The 25,792-nt window shown below is 30.9% G+C and overlaps 1 protein-coding gene across 20 annotated transcripts in view; it reads left to right on the top strand.

The window, feature by feature from the left end:
- The window catches only part of LOC127711442 (ubiquitin recognition factor in ER-associated degradation protein 1-like), a 410,122-nt gene that overhangs the window by 167,235 nt on the left and 217,095 nt on the right, over positions 1–25,792 (top strand). For 8 of the 20 annotated variants that reach the window (XM_052217501.1, XM_052217499.1, XM_052217497.1 and 5 more), the window contains 2 exons: positions 17,433–17,510; positions 20,407–20,448. The exons of 11 other annotated variants lie outside the window; for them this stretch is intronic. In XM_052217501.1, the coding sequence (XP_052073461.1) occupies positions 17,433–17,510; positions 20,407–20,448 (120 nt within the window). Of the gene's footprint in view, positions 1–14,053; positions 14,132–17,432; positions 17,511–20,406; positions 20,449–25,792 lie in introns of all 20 variants that reach the window. One more of the 20 variants, XM_052217510.1, reaches the window with a different exon arrangement.

Genomic DNA, 25,792 nt, shown 5'->3' with positions numbered 1-25,792 from the left:
TGGCACTTTTATCAGGATAAAACAAATTGGGAAGTGATAATTACAAGTTGAAATGTTACAATGGTAAGTAGTTATAGATAGAAAGTGAAAGTAGGTATTACAAAAAAATACACAATTGTATGTATAGGTGGTATGGGATGATTTGTCCATCTTGTTTCAATAATCTTAAAATTGCTGATATACACTTTGTGAGAGGAGAAGTATGGTGAGTTTAAAAAAGAATGGTTTTTGCAAGGTATGGAATATTTCTAACACTATGGATTATTCGTTGAGTATTATCTACTGCATCTTAAATTTAGGGTACAGAACACTTAAGAAAGATAACTATTATTCATAATCTGTTTCATTGCAGCGTTTTAAATTCACATGCTATATGCAAGAATTTTAAAGATCCAGATCAGAATGTTTACATTGTTGCTAAAAGCAGACGTTTACCTCTTATTATTCGTTTAATTTTTAAATTCATTAAAGTAACACAATTTCCATAAATGAATCTTCAAACAGATCAAACACGAAAATTTCAAAGCAAAATAAATGTAAAAAAAAAAGCAGGAGGTCAGATTTTGTTCAAATGGACAAATGAGGGGAAACAGAAGGACCCAGACGTCATATGCAACTATTCCAGTCATAATTACGTTCGATAACTCTGCATGAAACTGGTTTAATTGCGATAACCAGCACTGGATTCCCCTGTGATGATTTAGAAAATTGAAAAATATAGATATATCACACAGGCACTTGTCTCAGAAATTATTTTTCCTATATACCTTAATATAACACATTTTTTTCTGAGACAAGTGCCTGTGATATTTCACCTCGGTTAACATTCATTCGAGGTTTTCTTTAAATAATATAAAATAATATCATAAAATATTTTCATTAAGAATCGGACAAATTGAATACTACATAGGCCTTGTCAAAACTTACATTGTGATTAGGTGCCATGTTTGTTTTCTTTGATCACGTTGATGACTTAATATCTCCTTAATCTAGCTATGTCCTTTGGTATTGTTAGAGTGACAATAACCTGTCATATTTCATTGCAATATAAACAGTGAAATTAAATTGAATTATTTGCATGGGCAAAATTAGTGTCGAACATCGTCTACGTTTGAAAATTATTTGGTCGCCATTTTTTTACGTTACTTCGAAATTTTATTAAAACAAACAGCAATGTATCCACTTTATCAAAAGGAACTTATGTTAGATTCTATACTGCTTTAAGGTAAGACAATGACTGAAAACGCATGCATCAAACAGTTATTCGATTTTCATCGTAAAAATCTCACAAAATATATTTTCACACGCGGCCTTCGCTGTCAATGTAAACAGTGCATGGTTGATGCATATAAATCTTTATTTTGAGTGCGAGAGACTGTTTCTAATAAATATATTGAATTAAAGGCAAACTATGAAATTTCTAAAAAAAACAATAAGAAACACTTTTTCAAATATTACTTTTTTTTTTATTAATAACTAAATGTATACATGTCGTGTCGTTGTTTACTTCCGACAGAGGCCGCCATTTTCAAAATATTGCCAACGAATGCCAAAATGTGAACTTTTCAATCAAATTTTGAAGCAAAAAGTTTGTTACCTAAACTAATTTGGTTTTCGATTTCATTTAAATGAATGTGTTGTCAATCTTTTAAGGGGTTGGAAGGATATTATTAACAACAAATAAGTTGAGAAATTGATTATATAAGAAGGTCCCATTGCAAATTTATCGAGTTTTAACGAAGAAGTCAACGGAGGCTGTGTGGTTATGTCACCTCAATTTTCAAATTTAATTTGAAGCAAGAAATCATATTTCTGAACTGAAACTTAAAACATTTTTAATTGTAAATTTGAAAATACTATAAAACGCGGGGTTGGAAGGTAAAATACACAATATAATAAAAAAAGTTATGATCGTTTAATATATGTAGCCCGATCATTTTCATTGATAATCAATTGTCCATTAATGATATACAATTGAATTTTAAAATTCACGTGATGACCGCGATAGTTGGATATGAGTTGGCATCTTTACCCTCTCAGTCCCAAAGAGGACATATATGGCCACCACCAGCCATGTCACAAGAGGACATTTATGACAATTTCACAAAGTTATATATCGAGAAGTAAAATAACCGACATGACTTATAAATAAATACTCATTTTAAAACCTACTCCACAAACTTTTTCTACGTATTTTCATGCAAATTTATCCGAACAGTACATCAAACAGGCAGTGAATGTTTTGAAACTTTGTAATTTTTCTTCATTTAGCTTTTATTTAATTTTTCAGAGTTTACTTTCTATATTCTGTGAAGTAATTTATTGCCAAGCTTGCAAATTGTAGAATTTTGATTATTAACAACATATTCAATTGTTGCTTTTGAACATTTCCAGTTATAATGTTTAAAGAAATTAAGAATATTTACAGTTTTTTGCGTTTCGTGACATAAACGAGATTCATCTAAGTGACGTCAAATATTACGTCATATATTATTGTCGGGCACTGACCATCGTCTTCATTTAGTTGACAGTTGCAAAATGATTATCATATTAAGAATACATTAAGAAAAAGCGTTGTAATAAATAACCAACACAAGCTAAAGAGAATGAAAGTCTGATTAAAATAATTCGTACATATGCATGACAGGAATAAGTTTGACAAAATAAACACTTTAGGCTCCCTTTCTACAGTGTATGTATAAAAGTGTATTTTTAATTTTTGAGTTTGATTGGTTTTTTTTCAAACGTGCAATACCACCAAATCATAGTACGACACATCCGATTGCATAAGAAAAAGGATAGGAAAATAATATATTCCCTAGAATTTGACAGTTGAAGGAAATTAATCCAATATTTCATTGCAATAAAAAAATTCTGATTCATAAACATATATCTTTGGTGTTTCAAAGCACCATTGTTTTTTTTATTTGGTGTTTCTATAAAATATTTTGGAAACTTGAGGTTAATTGGTTACTAAAGCTTGTAAACAGGAAAGAAAGGGGTGAAAATTTGATTGGTTAATTTCCAGTGATGGTAATTATCTTATATGAAATGAAATGTTATGTCAAGTATTGTCTGTAGTACTGAATAGGATAAAACTTTACTCGTGCTAAATATTTCTTTATTTGACACAAAGATAAATTATGCACAATGCCCCCGGGGAGGGGGGGGGGAGGTGGGGGGGGGGGGGGGGGGTGGGGGTGGGCGTTGTTCTACAAATACTTCTTCCACGTCTTGTTTTGTAGTTTAATATTAAAACACCTTCACTTTGTTAATGAATATATGATTTCAAATTGACCCTTATTCAACGAAAAAAATTACATAAAATTCTTTTTGAAAATTTTGCCATTGTTAACTATAGATGTTTGATAAGCAAGTATCAATCAAAATAGAAAATGACAATTTTCTTTAGATAACATTCTCCCCTATCCTGTTATAGCATAAAGGGGGATCCAATATTTGTTCTATGAAAAACATATCCAATCAACATATAGATGTCTGATTTCGATCATAAGAGTGAGCAAATTACGATGGATCTGAATTTTAATCAAAGTGATGAAAAAACTATTTCGGGCTTGACATATGGTGTATATATACCTTAATTATGTCTTCTATGTGTCTATTCGTTATTTTGATGTTTAATTGCTTGCTGTCTCAGTGATGTATACCCTGCATCTCTTTTTGTTCATAACTGTTCCATATTAAAGATAGACTTAATAGACACACCTATCAACTTCACTTCAAAAACCAAAACGTTAAGTGAGTTGATTATTTAGAAACTTTTGGCAAACACGTATAGTGAAACTAATGAATCAGTGTTTCCAGAGATGAGATAGATGACTTGCATTTCTTTCGTCCTAATAAAGTTTGGGAAGTCCTTAAAACAAATCTTCGAGTAGATGTTCAATCCTAGTGTTTTCTTTTTTTGCTGTAGAATTTCCTTTCCTTGCTTTTCAATATATTAAAATGAGTATTCTAATACCATTCGTAGATCCTTAAACTTTATCTAAATTACATTTTCGTTCAATTATAATAAAAAAGAACACTATGAAGTTGGCAAATTGTCCCAAAATATGACTGTTCATAACTTTTTTATTTGAATTGGAGCTAAACAAACTTTTTGTCATGAATATATGAATTGGAAAATAACAATCAATTCCACGTTGAGTCTATAACTAAAAAAAAAGTCTGAATCTCATCATCATCGGCATGATGTTTGGCTATTTTTTTTTCTGTTTGCCAGAAGTTTTTTCACAAAAAATGATGAAAAATAATACTTAAATCGATATCGAAAAAAAAAATCAATTTGCATTGTATAATTATTTGAATTCTTTATATAGTTAAAACGTTTTTAAAACTAGTACTTGACAGCGATTTAACGATTAAAGAGATGGACATAAATCTTTTAAGACGGAGTATAAAATTGGATATGTTTTAGTTAGGTACATGCATTCAATTGAATTATGGGTGTAATTTTTTTAAAGGATGTTTGTATCCCCCCCTCTCGTCGGCTGCACGTCCGATCAGGCTTGTCTTCCCTCCTGACCACCCACGGCCTTAACATTTTCTCCCAGCGGATAAGCCTGTTGTAATCTCAAATAGTAGCAAAGTCAGAATAATGATGCGGTCAAATATTTACCAATTGGCGGCATATTGTTTAGTTATGAAGTAATTATTAGTCCCCTACCGACGAAGTCGAAGGGGACTTTAGGTTTGCACTCCGTCCGTCTGTCTATCTGTCTGTCCATCCGTCAGTCCGGCAAATCAGTTTTCCACACTTTTTTCTTCGTGCTTGAAGATATTGATTGGATATTTGGTATATAGTTTTATCATGACAAGTTACAGATCAAATTCGACTTATGTTCCGGTCTGATGATTTTGTGCAGAGTTATGGTCCTTGGACATAGAAAATTCACTCAAGTAATCGGTTTTTAGCAGTTTTTTTTGTCATGCTTCAAGATATTGATTTATTAATTGGTATATTGTTTTATCATGACAAGTTACAGATCAAGTTAGAATTTTGTTCCGGTCTGATGAGTGTGTGCAGAGTAATTGTCCTAAGAAAATTCACTAAAATAATCAGATTTCCACACTCTTTTTTATCATGCTTGAAGATATTGATTTAAGTTAAAATCATTGGTATATAGTTTTATCATTACAAGTATATAGATAAAGTTCAAACTTTATTCCGGTCTTTTTATTTTGTGCAGAGTCCTTGAACTTAGAAAATTCACTCAAATAATCAGTTTTCCACACTTTTTGTCGTCATGCTTGAAGATATTGACTTGATATTTGTTATATAGTTTACGCCATGACACATCAAAGATCAAGTTAGCATTTTGTTCTAGTACAATGAATTCTTTAACCGGTAGGGGACTATGTATTGCCATGCAATACTCTCAGAATGCTTGTTTTTAATTGTTTTTCAATTTATGAAGAGATATTGGTAGACTTCGGCACTATTTATAGAGAAAATTCCAGACTTCGGCACTGTACTTCCGAATCACCAGAGTTAAAACTACAAGAGAGTCATTTGTTTTTTAATATTGTTTTCCACAATAAAAACTCCTTTTAGTTTAATTATTTAAACAGATATGAACTGCATTTCAAAAATATCAAACTGCGATAAAATTGGATTAAAAGTTTTGCACTCAATAACAATTGACACTATGAAAATCGATTAAACAATAACCGTTTACAAGGTCACATGAAGGTCATAATGGTAAGCGGGCACACCACCTGAGGAGAATACAAAAAAGAACATTAAAATTAACAAGGTGTATTTATATATTAACAGATGATTAAAGTTTTATTCCAGGAGTATGAATTATGTGTACTTGAAACCAAACCTGATGATGCTGTATCTATTATAGAACTTGATATGACTGTAAGTTAACCTAATCAACTACAAATCAACTACATTATGAACCCCAGATACAGAAAACATATTTGGATTCGAGGGCATCAATTTTTGTAGATGCATTGTCAATGTAAATAAAAAGAGATGTGGGGTATACAAAACATAGAACAGAAAATAGGACGAATTGTTGTCAGCAACTCAACAAATTAAGAAAAAAGAACCCCACAAAATATAAGTTCAATGCTAACGTCAATACAGTGACATTTAGGCAATCATTTCTTAGTCCACTTGTTTTCAGTGGATTATAGTCTAACTGCAATACATTCCAGCTTACATAATAAGAAAGTAAACTACACAGTTTTAAACCCATATTCTAGATTGCTTGATGGCGTTTGTAGCAATAGTATTAAGCAAGATTTTGTTTCAATGTGCCAAAAATCATCCTAATCCTAGACTGTTCCAAATGGGAAATAAGATATTTTCATGATCAAAACTTTAAAAATTAGCCTTACTTTTGATGTTCTATTAATCATTTACTCTTGAGAGAACTGTATGTCAGTGTAAAACAATTCAAACAAGAATACAAACGGTCTAATCTGTACATGTATATAAAAAAAACGTGAAACAAGAAACACTTGTGAACCACATCAACAAACGAAAACTATTGAACACAGGTAATGTATACCAGTTATAGTTGTCGAGGTAGTCGGAGGGAGTTTACTGCATGTTCTCTATCATACAAATTTTAGATAGAAATATTAAAATAAAATATTAATCTGTTATTATTTTAAAGTGGTTTCTTTTGACAATACATTCTAAAGCATGGTTTCAAATGATGCTATACGAATTAATGTCAAAATAGTTTTTATTGACTGTATACTATAAAGGTCATTGGAATATGGAATATTTTTGTTTCTCTAATTCTTACCCGATTTATCCTTTTCCTGACCCGTTGATAATTATTATTCCGTATCTGAATGCATCTTGACTGAACAGTTCTGCAAAAAATATCAACAAAATTCAATAAATATTCAGCAAAAATTTAACAATTTCATAAAACTTTTAAAAATCACTAGGCAAACGGAAAATTACCCATTTAATGCGAATGGACCAAGGTAAAAACAAACATTTAAGCACGAAATTCGATAGAACCTTATCTAAACTGGATAATAGAGAAATATTTCAACAACATTTATTACTGTTCTTGTAAAATTTATTTCTTTTAATTCTAACTCTAATTCACGTAGCATAAGTTGATGCTCAAGAACTGTTGCTGCGAATAAAGATGTTTATGTTATGTATATATATATATGTTGTGTACAAGTTATCATTTTGTATAAATTACAATTTGTACAAAGTCAAAATACAAATTATAATAAATTATATTTTGTACAAAATGATAACTTGTACACAACATATATATATATATATATAAATATAATTAGTTATCAAAGGTACCATTATAATTATAATTTGACACGCCAGACGCGCGTTTCGTCTACACAAGACTAATCAGTGACGCTCAGGTCTAAATATAAAAGACCGGTTTTTATCATGGCCATCAATAACCGCAATGACAGAAATCTAGTAATTTATTAGGAGCATGATATTGAGACGTGTGATTAATTTATTCATAATATTTGTGTCTTCATGGGTGATATATGATAAAAGTAAAAGTATTATTTTACTATTAGAGCTTTTATTTGAATAGCAGCAGAATTAAAGGTTTATATTTTCAGTTTACATACATGGCACAAAAATGTCTTGCCTGTCAAGGGTTGACGAAGTTGTAAGAAGTTACATATCTCCCCCTCCATACATAAGTTTTATTTTACTTTATATAGGCAAAACAATCCTTTTTTTATTTCCAAAATTACACAGGCTCTGAAATTATCAAATAAATCTGAGTGTAAGAACAAAGAAAGCCATGGTAATTAGACTTATTGTATACCTACTTTTTTTTCTGTTGGTATTATTTAGGGAAAGATAACTTACATTATGTTGTATTGTATATTATTGTGGAAAAATTCGGTCACTGTTTTAATTTGTTTAAAACAAAGGATTTTTCTTGAATTGCAAATGAAAATGACATATAAATATGAAAAACATAGGATTTTAAATCATTGATATGAATATAACAAGATTTTCCTTCAATTTATAATTGAGAACAACAGTACCTTTTGGTATAACACTGAGCAAAAGTACTGGATGTGCCCTTTATATTAATTACAAATTTATCTTTGTTGGATAATTCTTATTGATCCTAATAAATAAGAATATATGGTATGAGTGCCAATGAGACAACCTCTCCATCCAAGTCACAATGTTTTAAAAGTTAACAATTAAAGGTCAAAGTACGGCCTTCAACACGCAGCCTTGGCTCACACCGAACAACAAGCTATAAAGGGCCCCAAAATGACTCGTGTTGCTCAGACTTTAGTTTTCTGCATTGTTTTATGTACTATTGTTTGTCTGTTTGTCTGTTGGTCTTTTTATTGTTTAGCCATGGCGTTGTCAGTTTATTTTCGACTCAAGAGTTTGAATGTCCCTCTGGTATCGTTCACCTCTCTTTTACCGTGTATTTAGATTTTGGATTGAATTGGTCAACATTGAGGTCCAAAGGGCTCAAAATTAAACTTTGTTTGATTTCATCAGAAATTGAATTAATGGGGTTCTTTGATATGCTGAATCAATTTGTGAATTTAGATTTTTGGTACCTGTTTACAAACTGGTCCACATTAAGGTTCAAAGAGTCCAAAATTAAACTTAGTTTTTGGATTTCGGGTCCCGTTATGAAATTGGTCCACATTGAGGTCCAAAGGACCAAAGTAATTCTCGAATTATTATTTAAGTGGAATTTTGACAAAATTGTCGGATTAACATATCTAATGTCTCATATGCTTTTAAAAGTGAAAAAGCAAATATGTTATGTCATCATCATATCCATTCTGCACATAGTTTCTTAATAATTTTGTTGTTTATTACTTGACTTACCGTTAGTATATTATGTATATAATCTTATCCATAACTTCATACAGATGTGCACGCAGCTATTCTTTTTCTAATACATTACTGCAATGAACCTTATATATCAGGTACGTTGTTTTAAGCAGTGTAGTTCCCCGGGTTAGTTGACTGAGGCTGTGATGTGCACATGGTTAGTTGACTGAGGCCGTACCATGCACAGAGTAAGTTGACTGAGGCCGTTCTGTACAAAGGGTTAGTTGATTGAGGAATCGCTGTGCACAGGGTAAATTGACTGAGACCGTTCCGTACACAAGGTTAGTTGGTTGAGGATTCGCTGTGCACAGGGATAATACTATGGCTGTGTTGTGTTCAGGTTTAGTAAACTGAGGTTTAATGACTGAGGCTGTGATGTACACATAGTTAGTTGGCTGAGGCCGTTCCGTAAACAGGGTTAGTTGATTGAGGATTCGCTGTGCACTGGGATAGTACTATGGCTGTGCTTTGCACAGGTTTGGTAAACTGAGGTTTGATGATTCAGGTTGTGCTGTGCACAGTGGTAGTTAACCCAAGCTGTCCTGTGCTTAGGGTAAGTAAAACAGGGTATGCTGTAAATAGGGCTGAACAAAAAAGTGTATTCTTGCTTGCAAACTTATATGAACCTATCTTATGTCAATAGCACTTTCACTTGTTTCATTTGTCATTTTTAGAGACACACTCTTGGAGGACTTTTGTAATTTGAAAATGTGTACATCTTTCGTTTTGTCTTGCATCAAAAAAGAAAAAAAGACGTAAGACTAAGGTGTGTTGTTTCCAGCGGCAAAGTTAACAATGTATTTGTTTGTTTATTATGAAATAATTTTAATATATATACTAATTATTTGATGAGAATTTTATTAAATGTGGACTTATTTTCAGATTTTCATGGTAAAGAAAGAGAAAGAGAGTAAGAAGCGAAAGGAAGTTGATGAAGTTCCAGCTGTGGGAAATTTTGTATTAACCAATTTGGATAAATATGCCAGGGACTGGCCACAGCTAGGAAAAGTTTTGAAAGTTGAAGAGGAAGAAATTATACAGTTACATTGGTACAAGGGGTCAAAAACTGGACCCTGGTCCCCTTGTACCAAGGCAGTACCAGGGAAAAGAGGAAAAAGAGAAGCCTGGTGTGAGGCTGTTAATTTGCAGGACATTTGGTGTCATAGTTTTAAATTAACGCCTTCCAATAAAATTCCCTTAAAGATTAAGAAGAAAATGGAGTCCTTTTTGAACAATGTGAGTTTTTTTTTAATTTATTATTACTATCATTATTGAAGAAATTACATTCCAGAATTCAAAATGTCGGCTTCCCTTCCTTAAAGACAGGTAAATAGAGAATTTGTCATTGGTTGTCACCCTATCAGAATCATTTATACAAAATGATTGCACGAGAATAAACTTTTTTTTTATCCGGAAATGTAATTTATCTATGACATTGTTAAATGAATTAATTCATTCGATTTGATCTTCTGATCATCATTACATATTTTTTATAGTACCAGTAATATACTTAAATGAATCCCAAAATTTTAGATTAAGTATTACAATTTATTTGAACTGTAACTGTAATAGAAGACAATAACCCAATTTTTCTTTCTTTTTTTGAACTTTTCCGTGTGGATTGCATATGAAAAGCCCTCTTGATTTTTTCATTTTGTTTTCAATCTTTTACAGGTTCATTTAGTTATACTTTTTGTATTTACATACCTTAATAAACATTTTTACACAATCTGTAGCATAAAAACAAGGAGAAAGTATGATAATGCCAATATTTAGTTATATATATTTTTACGACAAACTATGCATGTAATAACAATATTAGGTAAAATACCGCATGTTTAGAATGCCATAGAATGCCATACTAACACAACAAGTGACTTTTTTGTAATAAAGTTTCCAGATTTAAGCTGGTTCATTTATCATAGCATAAACATATGGTAGCTCTCACATGTAACTTAAGGCAAAGTATAAAAAATCATTGCAATGAAAAGTAGAGTTGCATGAGATATTTAAATATTTTGTATCTTTCCATATTTTGCTGATGAAATTACTTACATTTATGAACGGGGTCTTAGTTTGTTTAATTTTTGGTTAACGTTAACAAATTAAGAAATATTTTTATAGGGTTAAATTTTTAAAACATGACTGAGCTATTTCAAACCTTTACAGAAACTTCTACAAAACCAATAGATACTATTTAGAGTTAAAAATTGGTTATCTGGTTAAATTTGAAATTATTGTCATAATGGGTTTTCATAAAACTTTGACAGATTTCTTTAAAATCATAAGGTTTTTTTCACTTTCCTTCTCTTATTTTTTTCTTAACAAAATGGACCGGTTTTTTTTAGTTGGCTAACCATACATTTTTTATTTACAGTGGCAGCAACTTATGCAGGCATTCACACTTTTGTAATCGTTTAAACTGCCATGCTACCATTAAATCATTTTTAAGATGACAACTAGCAAATTCAGAAAAATTGTAGGCGTTTTTATGAAAGAAGTTGTAAATCATATGTTTTACAAAATCACAAATCTGTCCTTCTTTCTTTATCGTATTAACATCAAAGAAAACGAAGAAAATCTACCATCATTATACTGGATACCAAGAATTCACAAAACTGCTTAGCTGGATCATCAAGATGTTCGTCTAAATATCTTTCTAAAGTGCTTACTAGTATTTTTTCTACAGTAAAAGATGGCCTTCAAAAATTTTTTCATGAGATATATTCAACCAGTGGTGTCAATCAGATGTGCATTCTTACAAATTCTCAAGATTTACTGCTAAATCGTAAATCACAATCTCTGCAATTTTGAAGCAGCATAAAGACTTGATTTTTCTACGCTTTACACTACTATTCCCTTTGCTCAATTGCAAGATCGTCTTCATCATCTCATTAAACATAGCGTTTTCTATAAAAATGGGAACTGTAGATATCAATTTCTTATTGTGAGTTATAGTAATCCTTATTCTGTGAAGAACCACACAGAAGATGATATTATGAAAATGTTGGACTTTTTAATCGACAATATATTTGTTGAGATAGGAGGTTTGTTATTTCAACAGACAGTCGGTATTCCAATGGGTACCAATTGTGCACCCCTACTAAACGATTTGTTCTTGTACTTATATGAAGCAGAATTCATTCAGAACCTTCAAAAAAAAGTAAAAAGCACCTTGCGAGATTATTCAATTTTACTTTCAGATATATGGATGTCCTATCACTGAATAACCCATAATTCAGTCAGTACTTACACCCTTATATCCCAATGAACTTGTAATTACGAATACTACTGATACTCTGGAAAGACTGCTTCATACCTTGGACTTTTTCTGTAATATTGACACAGATTGACGACTTCAAACTAAAATCGATGACAAACGGGATGATTTCAACTTCCCAATTATCAATTTTTCATTTCTCAGCAGCAAACTACAATCTGCTCCATCGTATTGTGTTTACATATCTCAGTTGATACACAATGCTCTGTATGTGCACACTATACGGACTTCATACACAGGAGTGTGGTCCTTCCGGAGAAACTGCTCCACCAGAGTTATGAAGAGGAAAGATTAAAAATGACTTTCCGTAATTTTTAGGGACACCATCACGACTAACGAACTGATTGATCAACACGATGTGTCTGTGTCTAATCTTACTAACGACATTTTTACCACGTCTTAGATTGTGGTTTACAATCTACGTCGTCTGGTCTGCTAAGTACTGAACGTGACCTATTCCCGAACATGACTGTTTTGCCGAGTGTGAATTCGCATTGCTTTACGACGTGTCTCGGTATTTATATATCCAACATGCATGTATTTAGTTATCATGTTTCTTTTGTAAGTCTGGTTGGATATTGTTTTGTGTCTTATCGTTTGTGGTTTGAATTCTATTTTTATTTTCTATATGTATGTAAAGGTTAAGATAATTAATCAACTATTTCAGTTCTATGCTTTTTAGTTTAATGTAACTATATGCACAGGATTTTTTTGTTTATACACATTTTTGATTAAGAAGAAATTAGATAATACAAATATTTACACCATTATAAACACAATTATGTTTTAATATTCTTGTTATGATTAGAAAATACATAAAAAAACACCATTACAAACTCAATCCCAATCTTATATTCTATTTTTTAGAAATTAACCTGTGATAAAATAAACGTCACAAAAATTACGTCATTTTTTTTGGCTTTGATACATTCGTGCGACGCACAGTTTATAATTATTTTGGGGTGTACTGTCGTAAATTCCTGGTAGATGTCCGTTGTTATTCTGTGGTTTACATGTTGTAATATACTATTATATTATTTATTTATGTATTTCTCTGTCCTGAGTGTTCTTGCATTTATTATATTGTATTCCTGTCACGTAATGTTGTCATTTATCGATATTTTTAGCATTGCCATATAAACGGGAGGTTTGGCTAGCCATAAAACCAGGTTCAACCCACCATAATGTCTTTAAATGTCCTGTACCAAGTCAGGAATCGGCAGTTGTTATCAAATAGTCTGTTTCTATGTATGTTGGCGTTTGTTTTGTTTTTTTTGCACTTCAGTGTTTCTGTTGTTTCGTTGTTTCCTCTTATAGTTGATGTGTATCTCTTGGTTTTGATTTTTGACCAGGATTTGCTTTTGCTTAATCGATTTATGACCATTGAACAACGGTATCTACTGTTGCCTTTATCTGATGCATATTTGATAATCTTGATAATCTTGGCAATTATTTTATTTTGTATTTGTCTGTTGTTCAAGAACACAAGAATTTTTTTATCTGCATTGCACACTTTTGTTCTCGTTTACATGAGCAACTGTGCATTAAACTTGTCATTGCAATAAGGAAATAAAATTGTTATATATAAAGGTATGCTGCAAACAATATAACTTATAATGTCTCCGAGACACACAATTTCACCTTATGATATGTATATTAGGTGTAAATTTAAAAAAAGTATTTGATTACAAGGTAAATCATAATATGTTCTAATGAGTTTTAATTGACACCTTGTACACGGGAAGTTAATACATTATAGGAGTTTACATTCTTTGAACACAATTAAAATCTCCAATGTGAAATAAAATATAAATAACTCTTTAATTTTTTATCGTATAATGATGAGGTTTCATTAAGAGGGGCTAGCTTATGTTTAGCATAACTTGATTCTTCAATGAAGATAATTTTTACAGAAGAAAAGAATGAAGAAAAATCATGCAACACAAGAAATAGAAACACAAATTACTGGACAGAAAGTCACAGGACATAAGGTAATATTATATGTTTCTTAATTCAATTTGTTTTTCATAATGTGTCTCAGTCGTTAATAAGAAAAAGAAAGAAAATTATAATCGCAAATTCCCGCTTACTTTAATGAAATAAACTTTAGTGTCTGACTTATTGTTTGTTTTATCATATTGGAATTAATTAGATATTTTTTACATTATTAAGACAAAGAAGGAATATTCTTTGCTGTACAATCAAAGAGTAAAAAAGAGACAACTCATTCGTTGTTAAAAAAAAAGAAGAAAAAGTAAAAAAAAAAACACGTACCTTTGTACGGAAGCGTATTAGCGCCACACAACTTGTTTTTTTAATATTTCTTCCTATGTTTGCGTTATAACGCAAACCTTTGCGTTATAACGCAAACCTTTGCGAAATAACGCAAAACTTTTGCGAAATAACGGAAACATCTTGATTCAATTATTCATTAAGTTTTGTATATATGTCCGTCTGTCATTAATTTCGGTTGTGATTTTAGATAAAGAAAAGAACCATAAATATAAGGCCAAATCATTACAATGAATATGCATAGGAATAAGGGAATACTTGAAGTGCCATTATACATAAATTAAGAATGATTTTTGCATCAGAAAAGTATATAATTTAACAAGAAAATAGATATGGTATAGGCATATTTTAATTCAAAGAGCAAGAATAATGTCATACAATTGTGAAACTTGCAAGTCAAATAGACAAAATGATCTTTCTGCTTTAAAATGAATTATTAATAAAGAAACATTTTTTTTTTTAATTTTGATGCAAGAAATCGTTTTTTTAAATCTCAGAATATGATAAAGATTCTATGATAGAAAGTCATAAAATTTTCATTTCAATCTAGTGAAGTAACTTTTAAGATGCTTGGGTAGAAATTTGAATGGAGAGAACATAATTCTAATAATAAAACATCTTCATTTTATTGCAAAAAGGTAGCTTGTTTGGATCTAACCAACCTTACACAATCCTCAAACGAGAGCTTACTTTGGAAGTATATTTATATTTGGCTATAGCTGTATTAGCAGAGTTGATTTTTTATATTCTTCGATATAACTTCAATTTACTCAATTTTCTTTGTAAAATATATATACATGTATTATAATGTATATAATTTTTGGGACCCTTTATAGCTTGCTGTTAAGTATGGTCCAAGGCTCCGTGTTGAAGACCGTACTCTGACCTATAATGGTTTACTTTTAGAAATTGTTACTTGGACGGAGAGTTGTCTCATTGACATTCATGCCACATCTTCTTATATCTATTATCCTACTCATTATTAGTCAATGATATGTTCTAAATATTGAAGCATTTTACTTTGCAATGAGTACAAAGGAGGATAAATTTTAATATATGCAGCCTCCTCCATTATTAACTGCTGCTTCCTTTGAATCTTAAATAAGAAATAAGATAAAGCAAATGTTTGCGTTATTTCGCAAAGGTTTGCGTTATATCGGAAAGGTTTGCGTTATAACGCAAAAGGTTTGCGTTTTTTCGCAAATGTTTGCGTTATAACGCAAAGGTTTGCGTTATAACGCAAACACTGGAAGAAATATTAAAAAATAAAGTTGTGTGGCGCTAATACGCTTCCGTACCTTTGATCGGTAATGTATAATAATTATAATGATGATTTTCTACTAAGAAAACGATTTGTGATCAACACAAATAATATTTAGTAAAATATTTTGTTTTAAAGATTTAAAGCATACACCCACATTTGAGTACTTGTCAGCAGAAAGTTCGATTTTTTTTATTGTTTCATAATAAGAAAATAGAACAATAAGGAAAGAAAGTTATAATCGCAATAGCCGTTTTCACTTTTAAAAACAACTTTAGTTTCTTCATGATTGTTTATTTCATCATTTTGGAATTAATTAAATGTTTTAACATTATTATTAAAAAATTCCAAGACAAAATCAAATAATTATTTAATAACTGTTTCGAATTGGTAATGTAGAGCCTTATGTTATTAACAATAATAGTGATGTTAATTTACACATCTCCGTTTCTGTACCATTTTGGTAATTAGAACTGACCCGATAATTTACAATGTAAATAAAGACAACAGTTGTTTACCGCTGTTTAATAGTCATAAATCGATTAAGCGAAAACAAATCCTGGTCACAAACCAAAACCGAGGGAAACACATCAAATATAAGGGGAAAATTGATACGATTGTCTAGTGTCAAGTCCCGTCAATATATTATGTCACAGATTTGATCAATTATATCAAAACTTATTGAGAAATTAGAACTACACTTAATAGTTAAATAATAATTAAAAAGGAATTTCTTTTAATCTGAAAATCTCTTAGTCTAGGTAACTAATACAGTCTCTAGTGTCCACTCTTATTGGTATTGGATAAGTTGCTTTTTTTAAGCTCTGGATTTTAATATGTATTCTTTACTGTTCCTATTATTCGACTGCTGTCAAAATCAATACGGGGTCTTAGGCAAGATTGAGTACTCATAAAACATGTTTTACAGATCTGATACATTATATACCTCAGATACGGTAACAATATTTAGATTCGACGGTATTAATTGTCGTATATAGGCTAAATAAATGGTTACTGGTTTTCACAGCCAGTTTGATTTGCTACAACATAAAACATTGTCAATGTAAATAGAAGAAGATGTGGGATAGACAACCATCAGAACAGAAAATAGGACGAAATGTTGTCATCAACTCTACAAAAAAAGAAAATAATAATAAAAGTTCAATATTAAGGTCAATAAAGTGACATTTATACAATTATTTCTAAGTCCATTAGTTTTAAGTTGATTGTAGTCTAACTTCAATACCTGTGAGTTTACATATTAATTAAAAGTAAATTACACAATTTTTACCCCATCCATATTGCTTCATGGCGTTTGTAGCAATAGTGTTAAGCAAGATTTTGTTTCAATGTGCCAAAAAATTAAGTTATACATGTTGTATCAATCATTTACTGAATTTCAATAGATGTCAGAGTCAAAAACAGGATGGTAAAGGGATTTTTCGTGCAACACTCGTAATCATTATTTCCTATGAATTCATGCATAAACTGTATGGCTTGTTGAAATTCACAGTGACAATACAAGACCAAATCAACTTACAATAGGCCAGAGTCAATGTACAAATTAGATATAACCATTAAGATAGCACAACTTGGAATACAGTGTATTGGTTATTTGCTCATTGGTATAGAAGATGAACACATCCAAATAACTCATGGAAATAATAGATATAGCTATAACAAAAACTTACAAATTGGTTTTATTTCATCATAGTGTTAATGTACCAATGTCTTTTCAGGTTGATTTTGCACCTCCACTTGGTTATCAAGAACCAAAACGACCAGAGAAAAAACATGATGAGGATGTAGAAATGGATGTATGTATCTCATAGTGATTATCAAATGCTCTGTATAGGCAAATTGCATTTCAATCTCTTAAGCCCATATATGCCGGACAGCAGTGTGTAAGCGTCTAATAATGGTTACTGGTTAACATGTGATATTAATGACGAATATTCTATATATATATAAAGGATATTTCATTTATCCAGGCCACCTTGATCATAAATAATAGAAATTTTTAATTAGGGCCATTATAGCAGGTGACTTATATATTTATAATGTTTGTGTCTTCATGGGTGATGATATGGACCACGGCTTATTAGCTAATAAAATAATAAAAACACCGAACTATGAGGAAAATTCAAAACGGAAAGTTCCTTATCAAAAGGCAAAATCAAAACCGCAAACACATCAAACGAATGAATAATAACTGTCATATTCCTGACTTGGTATAGGCATTTCCTTATGTAGAAAATGGAAGATTAAACCTGGTTTTATAGCTAGCTAGACCTCTCACTTGCATGACAGTCGCATTGAATTCAATTATATTGACAACAATGTGGGAAGAAAACAAAGAGGCATAATAAGTAAAAATGTCAAAAATAAGAGGTACAGCAGCCAACTTTGTGTTATAATGGAAGTAAACCACTTATTCAGGATCCCATTACTTTCTATGTTAAGTTCCTCAATTTCAAGTAGCCACAACCCTTTTGTCTTAACTTGAAATAAAGTGACAATCATTACAAGTCAAAGTAACACCGTATGGTGTGTTTTACTGAAACATCAACATACCTTTAATTGCATATAAGAGAGAACTAGTTCCCGGAACTTCGAATGTACCAAAACAGGTACTTCAGATTTGACAAACAGGCAAAATGTACCCTCCTTTTTACATTGACGCACTTTTTTATTATTTATAATTATTAGTCAAAAAGTGTTCTACAATGATTACCAGTCATGCAGCTTTCATTTGATACCAACATTACAAAATATTCTACATATTTGAAAGTAACACAAATTTTGTGTTAAATATGTACTACTTTCTGATATGCATTTTAGTAGTGTTTCAGGTATAAAAGAACCAAACTTGCTATATTGACTTCTGCATTACTTAATTTCATTCTATGATCTATTTCAAGCCATGAGACATATAAAGTTTTAGTCCAAACACTATTTTGCTGATTTTGTTTGCTCAAATCGGACTGGTAGTAACATATGGGTCCTGCAAAGAAAACGGCATATGGATATTACCAATGGCCAATGTGATTTTTTATTTTCAATATCATGGTTCTAATTTGTTAATGTCTACATGGTAAACAATGTTCTTACCAATAGTCATATTTTTATCAGAGATTGTTCATTAGATAAAAATATATTAGTCCAAACCTAAAACATAATTAAGAATATTGTCTCCCCTTTTTTCTTCAAATTAGAAGAGGGACATTTTTGGTATAAACCATACATCTGTGGTATAAACAAATAATTAAGACTAATTTATACATCCCATATACTATAAATCATAACATCAGCTTGTTAGACACCTTTTCGTCATTGATGTTATACTTAGTGCTGATATAAACATGTATGTCAGTTTACACAGTTTTGTTTGTGATAGATATATTACATTTATTGTTAGGTATAACTTTAATACATTAAAATATTTTTTAACTCATTCTTGGTAGTAAATACTGACTAGTCTCAAATTTGTCTATAAAAAATGAAAATGTACTGATTTTGTTGTTTTCATGATATTGAATGATATGAAAATTCCAGTTACAGACATCATGTCATTATATCTTATAACAATACTATGGTTATATTATGCTGAAATATTCAGAAACTTTAGTCAAAGTCAGTATATACATTGTAAAAGCATCCTGTTAGGAGGTCAAATATCTTGTTCTTGTAATGGTTCTTTATATAAAAATCGACCTCCTGATAAACAAAAATGAAAAAAAAAAAAATTCTTGAAAATTTGTAGAACAAAGTTCTGAAATTCATGCAGAAATAACTAATCACGCCGGCAGTCAAAAATATTAAGTCTAGTTTTGTTAAGAACTACAACTATAAACTACTGTCACAATGTTTCAGGTACAAGTCAGTGTAAAACTAAAACATTTTTCACTACAGAATTGATATCATTGCTATTTTCATAAATTTCCCTTTGATCTTTCTGCATGATTGAATTTCATCTCATGCTACTCGATTGGTATTGGTTTTTCGCATTGTAGCAGATAGAGAATGCATGATGTCATTAGCCTAGGTCATTGACATTTCTTAGAAAAACAGCGGGATAAACAGATTATCACTGATCCTTTGACCTAGAGGACAGTTCTTGACTACATCTCATCTTAGGGTTCTTGCAGTACCATGCAATTGTAGCGGAGAAACACCCTAATTGAAAAATTAGTAGTTATATAAATAAATGTTGCAAGTTCATATAATCAACTATTTTGATGCAAATCTATAATTATACTAAAGAAAAAAGCGAGAAGATGATCATCCTTTGTCCCTTAAAATAATGTCATACAAAAATTAAGTCAGCATACAAGATTGTTAATCTGATTTAATTTGTATATAAAATCGAATCTTTTGATTAGTTTAAGTCAAACTAATGGCAAAGCAGCATTCAAGGCTGTGAAAAAGACTATTGACACAAATTAACAAACTAGCTAGCATATAATAGGTGTAACTCAAGATTTTAGTAAATTTATTAATTTTAGTAAATTTCTTAATTTAAAAGAAATTTCAGTCATAAATTTATAAAGTTTGTTTGTATAATCTGTTTTCAGCTGAAATAACGGTCTTTTATGAAAAACGATAATGTTATGAAATTAGGTGCACTAATAATGACATTCCTTGAATGAAATTTATCATTTATGATTTGTTTATCAAGTACGTATTTTCATTAATCATTTTTTCTTATTTCAGAGTCCATCAGACATGTCCAAATATCTGCATAAGGCATTGATAGTAGGTATAAATATATGAGATGAAATTATAAAGTGTAATTATTTAGTTGAATTAAATGGATAAACAAGACTTTTGTAGTATGTCTTAGACTCTCTCATCAGAGGTTTTCAGAACGTCTTTTTGTACAGGTTTAACAAGTAAATTTCATATTGATTTTCAACATTATACATTTTTCATTGAAAAATAATCTCAAGAAGTGAAAGCAATATATGTATAAAATGTAATACTCTTATTGAAAACATAAGGTATTATAAACTGTGTTCTTCTCTTTGGTCGGGTTGTTGTCTCTTTGACACATTCACCGTTTCCATTCTCAATTCTATTATGTATTCTGTATTATTTTATACATTTTAATGTATGAATTAAATTGAATATGGATTTATTCCAAGCCTTCTTACCTGTTACAGAATTATTCTTACATGGTAATGGAACTCTTTGTTTAATATTTAATATCAGGCATTTAGTGGTTCTGGTAATAGGTTAGATGAAAAAAAAGGGGGATAGTTGTTTATTCACGATGTTTACATAATGATATCATGGTTTTACACAAGTCTGTCATTGTCTGTAGAAAAAGTTTACTCTTGAGAACAATTAAATTTGAGGTTCACCAATACCCATGAATACCACATAGTGTAATGAAATACTAGCATTTATTATATAGATGATGGTGATTTATATGAATTTCCCATTGTGATACATGTAAGTCCGATAATCTCACATGTGAAATAACTCGTTTATTTTCACTCTCGAGACTTTCCGCGCCATTTACCGGAACTACTTTTTCACAAACAAAGACACAATATGCAATGTAAGAAGCACAACTGTGTATAAATAACAAATGTACGATAAAAACAACAACCGTTTCCGTTGTAGTGCTTCACTAGCTTGAGTTCGATTAAATTAAATAATATCATTATAGATGTCGATATAAATACGTATAAATAGTGTGCTATTTACATCGTATGGTCCCGTTATGAGGTGTGCCGAATTCGGAGCAAATACATATTAACACGGGCCACGGCTTCTTATGGTGTGAATACACAAAAGATTGTAAACACAACAATTGTTAGGACAATTTAATGAACATTTTCAGTTAAATAAATATCTTTTCAACGAAATTATGTCCTCTTTTGGTAAATAACAAGTATGTAACAGTTATGATCGTCTTTTAAAGCGAGAAAAACATGACAAACATGCAATTAACAATTAAAATACGACATAATAAATGGTATGATAGTTAGCTTCCTTTCACCCTCCTTCTTTTCTATAAAAAAAAATCGTCTGCTTTTTCTGAAGATTCCAAAATGTCTGATTATCTTGATTCCTATACTGCTGCCATAGTAGGCCAAATTCTTGAACAAAATGATTTCGAGTTAGAAGCAGTGGAATTACCAGACTTTAATATGATAGCTAGAATTTCACAGGAAAATGTAGAAGGGGCTCAGGCACAACAGGCAAATAAAAAATCAGATTCAAGATTTCAAGACATAAGTTATGAAGAAATCGACAATTTTCTTGAAGCCACCACAAATGAAAATACAAAAAGAAAAACAGTGTCTGACATGAAACTCTTTAAAAAATATTAAGAGGAGTCTGGTGAAATAGATGACATAGAAAAAATGTCTGCAGAACATCTAAATCAAAAACTTTGCACCTATCTCTTGGCTGTGAAAAAAAAGGATGGTAACCAATATGAACCATCAACACTGAAAGGCTTCATGTGTAGTGTAGATAGGTATCTTCAACAGAAAAATTCAACCTTAAGTATTACAAAGGGTCCTGAATTTGAAAAATGTAGAAAAGTTCTTCAGGCCAAACGAAAACAGTTAAAAAGTTTGGGGTATGGAAACTAGCCTAATGCTTCAGATGAGTTGACTGACTCAGACATTGATAAACTTTATGAACATGATTTATTAGGAACACATGCTCCTTTACCTTTGACTAATTTGTTACATTTAACTCTAACTCTTGTTCTTGGGATCCGTGGTGGTAAAGAGCAAAGGGATCTAAAGTTTGGAGATATTTGTATTGGAGTAGACTCACAAGCTGGGGAATATCTCTGTCTACGCACTGAACGTCAAACCAAAACAAGACAAGGAAATGACCCTAACAACATGAAACAAATCAAAACAAAAGACTGGGCCCATCCTGATAAAAACCGCTGTCCTGTTAATGCATTCCGCATTTTCCAAAGTAAAAGACCAACAAAGATGACCAAAGATGACTCACCTTTTTTCCTTGCCATTAATCATGTTGTCAGTAGGCAATATTATCATGCATGGTTTAAAGAGTCACCAATGGGAATTAATACTATATATAGCCTAACTTCAAAAATGGTGAATGCTTGTCCAACAATCCTTGGTTGAAGGAAGCTAACAAATCATAGTGCCAGAAAACATCTTATTCAAAAACTACAAGACAAAGGTGTTGAAAATGCCCAAATAATGCAAATAAGTGGCCATAAAAATGTTGCAAGTATCAACAGTTACTCCAGGCTAAATGAGGGCCAACAAAGGCAGATTTCAGATGTCCTGAATGATACTACTGGAAAAACTCAATATAGGCCAGCACTACATACAACAGCTCATGAAAATGCCATCGTAGCACCAACTACAAGCACAGTATCACACCCATCTTGCAGTCAAACAATTGCACCAGTGTCCACTCAGATGACCTCGGATAATAGAATGTCCTCTTACTTTCAAGGGAACAACTATATCAATGGTGGAACATTTAACTTTTTTAGTTACTCTGGAAATGAGAAAAGACAATATGAAACTGATTCTCTTCCAGAACAGGCACCACAGAAGAAATTCAAAAGAATTCTTCCCTTAACCTTCAGTGATTCTGACTCTGATTAATAGTTGACATTCTGTTTATGACTATCTTTCTAATCAAAATTTCAATATTTAATACACAGGTTTAACAGTTTTACACCACTTCAAACAATGACAAAATGACATTTAGAAAATGACAATGTGTAATGTATCATAAGAGTGTATTTTTACTTTGATTTGGGTGACTTGGCTCAATGTTAATAAAACACCAATTTTTGGTAAGATAATAATAAAACTCAATGTTCATCTTATTAAATATAAAAACAGCAGATTTTGTTTCGGGTAAATGTCAGTGTCAAGGCAGTATTTAAATCAGAAAACCAAAAAAATAAAAAGTAGACATTTAGAGGGCAACATTCATACATGTACATGTTTAGACTTCAACATACAGATGTAAACAAACTACATTGAATTATTATGCCAACCAGGCAATTAGGACAGGCACATGAATAAAATGTTCAATGTTACCCAGGTACACATGCATATCTTTTTTGGTAAACTTTTGGTATGAATAACATAAAAAACCAGACTATTTGTATTTCATGAATAATAAAGAACTTACCTTAATTCAACTGAAGAGACCAATGCCTTCATGCTTGTCACAGACTCAACTTCATATAAATGTGTTTCAAAACACTTGTCATACTATAGTGACATACATGTCATACATGTGTTTTCCTATTTTTCCTATTTAATCAACGGCTGACACACAGTTAGTTTACGGTCACCATAGAGACTTTGTCATAGGAATTTCTTGTAATCCAAATCTTCCAATCGTTTCAATATTCACACCACAATAACTCAAAATAAACTCAAACTTCCAGTTTTGAAAAAAGGCGGCATGGTTACTTTCACGACACACATCATAAATTCATGTTTACGCTCACTTGAGACTTCCAACTGAAGATTTCCGCATCGACACTTAAAACTTATTGTTTAAATATGTCACACATCAACAATTAATACCCTAGATGCATTAAAAACAACTCTTCGATTCACAATAACTGCGACATATGCATCAATCTTCTCGAGGTGACAATCGGAATTTGTCATTTTTACAGTTGTGTGCAATACACATATATTCATACGCCAAAAAGAAAAATGCCAGTGAAATCGACAATGAAGTGAATCCAAATATAAACGTCAGTATAAAAAAAATGGATTTGATATTCTGAATCTATATAATAAAAAGTATAACTAATCGCCGTATTTGAATATCAAAAATAAGACAACTTGTGACCGAACGCCGCTATGGATTAAACTCGTGCTGCGCACTCGTTTAATCCATGCGTTGTCTTATAATTGATATTCAAATACGGCGATTTGTTATACTATAAATACTTACAGTACAAGAAGTTATTTGAAAATAAAAAGATGAGTATTTTGATATAATTTCAAAAAAAATAAACAAAAACAAATTATATTCAAAAGTTTAAAAAGGGACATGAATATAAGGAAAACCAAGGCTGCAAACAGCTGATTGTTTTATGTTGACTTTACAATAATTTGATATTGACATAACAATCCATTTAATGAAGTTAATTAATGTAACCTAACTTTGTATCAGAAAGTCGAAACATAAGAACAATATGTTTTTTAATCAAAACGCCAAAAAGAAAATAACTGTTGTCTTTTATATATTCTATCTTGGACTATTTAATAACGGGATTAGAATTTCGTAGTTTTTCAGGTTTTGTGAAGTTTTGTGAAATAGTCACTGATTTATGGTCCCCGTTTTTATGCATTATCTCTTGGCATTTAGCCATACTTCTGTCATGAAATATATTCTTAGATGACTGAAATAAAGCGACAAAGTTTTTTTCTTACGAAAAAAGTTAATTTAATGACATACCATCAATAAATACAACAGTAATTTTCTACAAAAAAAAACAATTTTTGATCAACACATATAATATTTAACGAACTTATTAATTTTTAAGATAAAATATCAAAAGGAAATGGCAGTAAATTTTTCATTTCAGTATACACAATCATGTCTCCGAGACACATAATTTCACCGTATGACATTTATTTTAGGTGTGAATTATTTGATTACCAAGTAGGTGTAGCAAGCTTTAAAAACAGGTTTAATCCACCATTTTCTACTTAAGAAAACGCCTGTACCAAGTCAGGAATATGGCAATTGTTATCCATTCGTTTGATGTGTTTGAGCTTTTAATTTTGCCATTTGCTTGGGACTTTCCGTTTAGAATTTTCCTCGGAGGTCGGTATTTTTGTTATTTGTCTTTTCACAATATGTTCTAATGAATTTAAATTGAAACCTTGTACACGGGAAGTTGAATGGTTACTCAAACACAGTAGTTCAAATTCTGTGAACGCTATTAAAATTCCCAAAAAGAAATAAAATATTAATCACCCTTTAAATTTGTATCGGATAAATGATAAGGTTTCATTAAGAGGGACTAGCTTATTTTTAGCATAACTTGTTTCTTCAATGAAGATAATTTTTACAGAACAAATGAATGAAAAAAAAGAAGTCATGCAAC

Source organism: Mytilus californianus, unplaced genomic scaffold (genome assembly GCF_021869535.1).
Source record: "Mytilus californianus isolate M0D057914Y unplaced genomic scaffold, xbMytCali1.0.p SCAF_8, whole genome shotgun sequence".
NCBI classification, from domain to species: Eukaryota; Metazoa; Mollusca; class Bivalvia; order Mytilida; family Mytilidae; genus Mytilus; species Mytilus californianus.
Note: the sequence above shows the minus strand (reverse complement) of the source record. Positions and strands in the feature narration are given on the sequence as shown.